This window comes from Sinocyclocheilus grahami, unplaced genomic scaffold (assembly GCF_001515645.1).
Source record: "Sinocyclocheilus grahami isolate Dianchi unplaced genomic scaffold, SAMN03320097.WGS_v1.1 scaffold4899.1, whole genome shotgun sequence".
Taxonomy (NCBI): Eukaryota; Metazoa; Chordata; class Actinopteri; order Cypriniformes; family Cyprinidae; genus Sinocyclocheilus; species Sinocyclocheilus grahami.
In genome coordinates, this window is record NW_015509737.1 from 1,229 (window position 1) to 2,573 (window position 1,345).

The following is a 1,345-nucleotide window of genomic DNA, read 5'->3' on the forward strand; positions in this document are numbered from 1 at the left end:
TGTATTACTTTTATTTGAGCAAAATATCCCAATGGACTAAAATGGAATTTAGTAATAAATGAAGCTAAATACAGTTGTGAATATTATGTCTTGTATTTTTAGATTTTACCTTTTTTTTGTTTTGTTTCTTCCAGAGGCAAGCTTTTCTCTCTACGCAAACACTAGTAAGGACACAGCGGTTCACACACGCATTATTTGGTCATGTGACTGGAGCTCTGACAGCGAGTACTTTGTGACGTCAAGTCGAGAAAAGAAGGTAGGTCCAGTTTAATATGCATTTAGCAAATGTTGTTGGACTGGTGGCATGGCAGTCATTTGAACTTGTATGGCCATGTAATGGTGTGAACGGAGCAACACATGAAAGTTTTCAGTTATCGATACCTTTGTAGAAAGCTAACATTTCCAATAACTGGGACAACGCAAAAATAAAGGGAGAGGTATTTAGCTGGTCATGGAATTTCAATGTATCCACCCCCATAATGACAACTGCTTCATGCAAAATAAAACTGCTGCTATCAGGCTACTGATACTGATTACTCCGTGTGTAAAACATTTTTAATGAGGGAAAAAGGACTGCATGCAGCATTTTTTTTAAGTCAAGTCTTTCCTGCGGTCTAAGCTTTGACATCTGACCTTGTTGTGTTATTTGTAGGTAATCATCTGGGGTCATCATGTTTCTGGAGTCAGTGTCGGTGAATGTGAAGGTGAAAGCGTGACCCCCTGCTCCTCTGTTCTGGATGTCGGAGATTCAGCTACTGCTGTGTCAATCTGCCAATATCTCTGTTCAGACCAGAGGTAACGTTATTCACCTGTGGTCTTTATGTAACACCATCATTAGAATTAGTGCGATGTGTCTGGGACAAATATTGAATTATACTTGCATTTGTGTAGTTTTTTGCTGGCTGTAGGTCTAGAAAATGGGAAGATTGTGCTGTATAAATGGAGGCCATTAGAGGATTTGTCTTCTGGATCAGACTGGAGCAAATGTGGAGAAACCGATACTTGGTATCCTTTTTCCTGCTCATATTCTCCACTCTTTTATAATCCTGAAATGGTGAGTTTGAAAACATCATTGTACTCTAGCTGGGAGGTGTGATTGATAGGCCTGCACAGAATCTGCACCCACATAACTACAACTAAGAACTTGTGAAATCAAAATTGACTTTTTACATTATGCCTGTGGATGTTATTTTAAAGAAAAGTTTCAGTCTTCGTAAATCTCTGTTTAAAGCATAATTAGCTCTGCTTATCAAAATAAGACTAGATTTCTTGTTTTGTGTACTGTTTTTAATTTAGTAATAATAAATATAATAAAATTGTAATTACACTTTTTATTTTGTATGTA

The 1,345-nt window shown here is 37.1% G+C and overlaps 1 protein-coding gene across 2 annotated transcripts in view; it reads left to right on the forward strand.

The window, feature by feature from the left end:
* Nucleotides 1-1,154, forward strand: part of LOC107577021 (elongator complex protein 2-like) — a 1,649-nt gene extending 495 nt beyond the window's left edge. The window contains exons 2-4 of one of the 2 annotated variants that reach the window (XM_016263141.1): nucleotides 135-256; nucleotides 653-795; nucleotides 892-1,153. In XM_016263141.1, coding sequence (XP_016118627.1) covers nucleotides 135-256; nucleotides 653-795; nucleotides 892-1,096 — 470 coding nt within the window. In that variant the 3' untranslated portion in view covers nucleotides 1,097-1,153. Of the gene's footprint in view, nucleotides 1-76; nucleotides 257-652; nucleotides 796-891 lie in introns of those variants that run through there. The other variant, XM_016263139.1, reaches the window with a different exon arrangement.
* The last annotated feature ends 191 nt before the right edge of the window (nucleotides 1,155-1,345 follow it).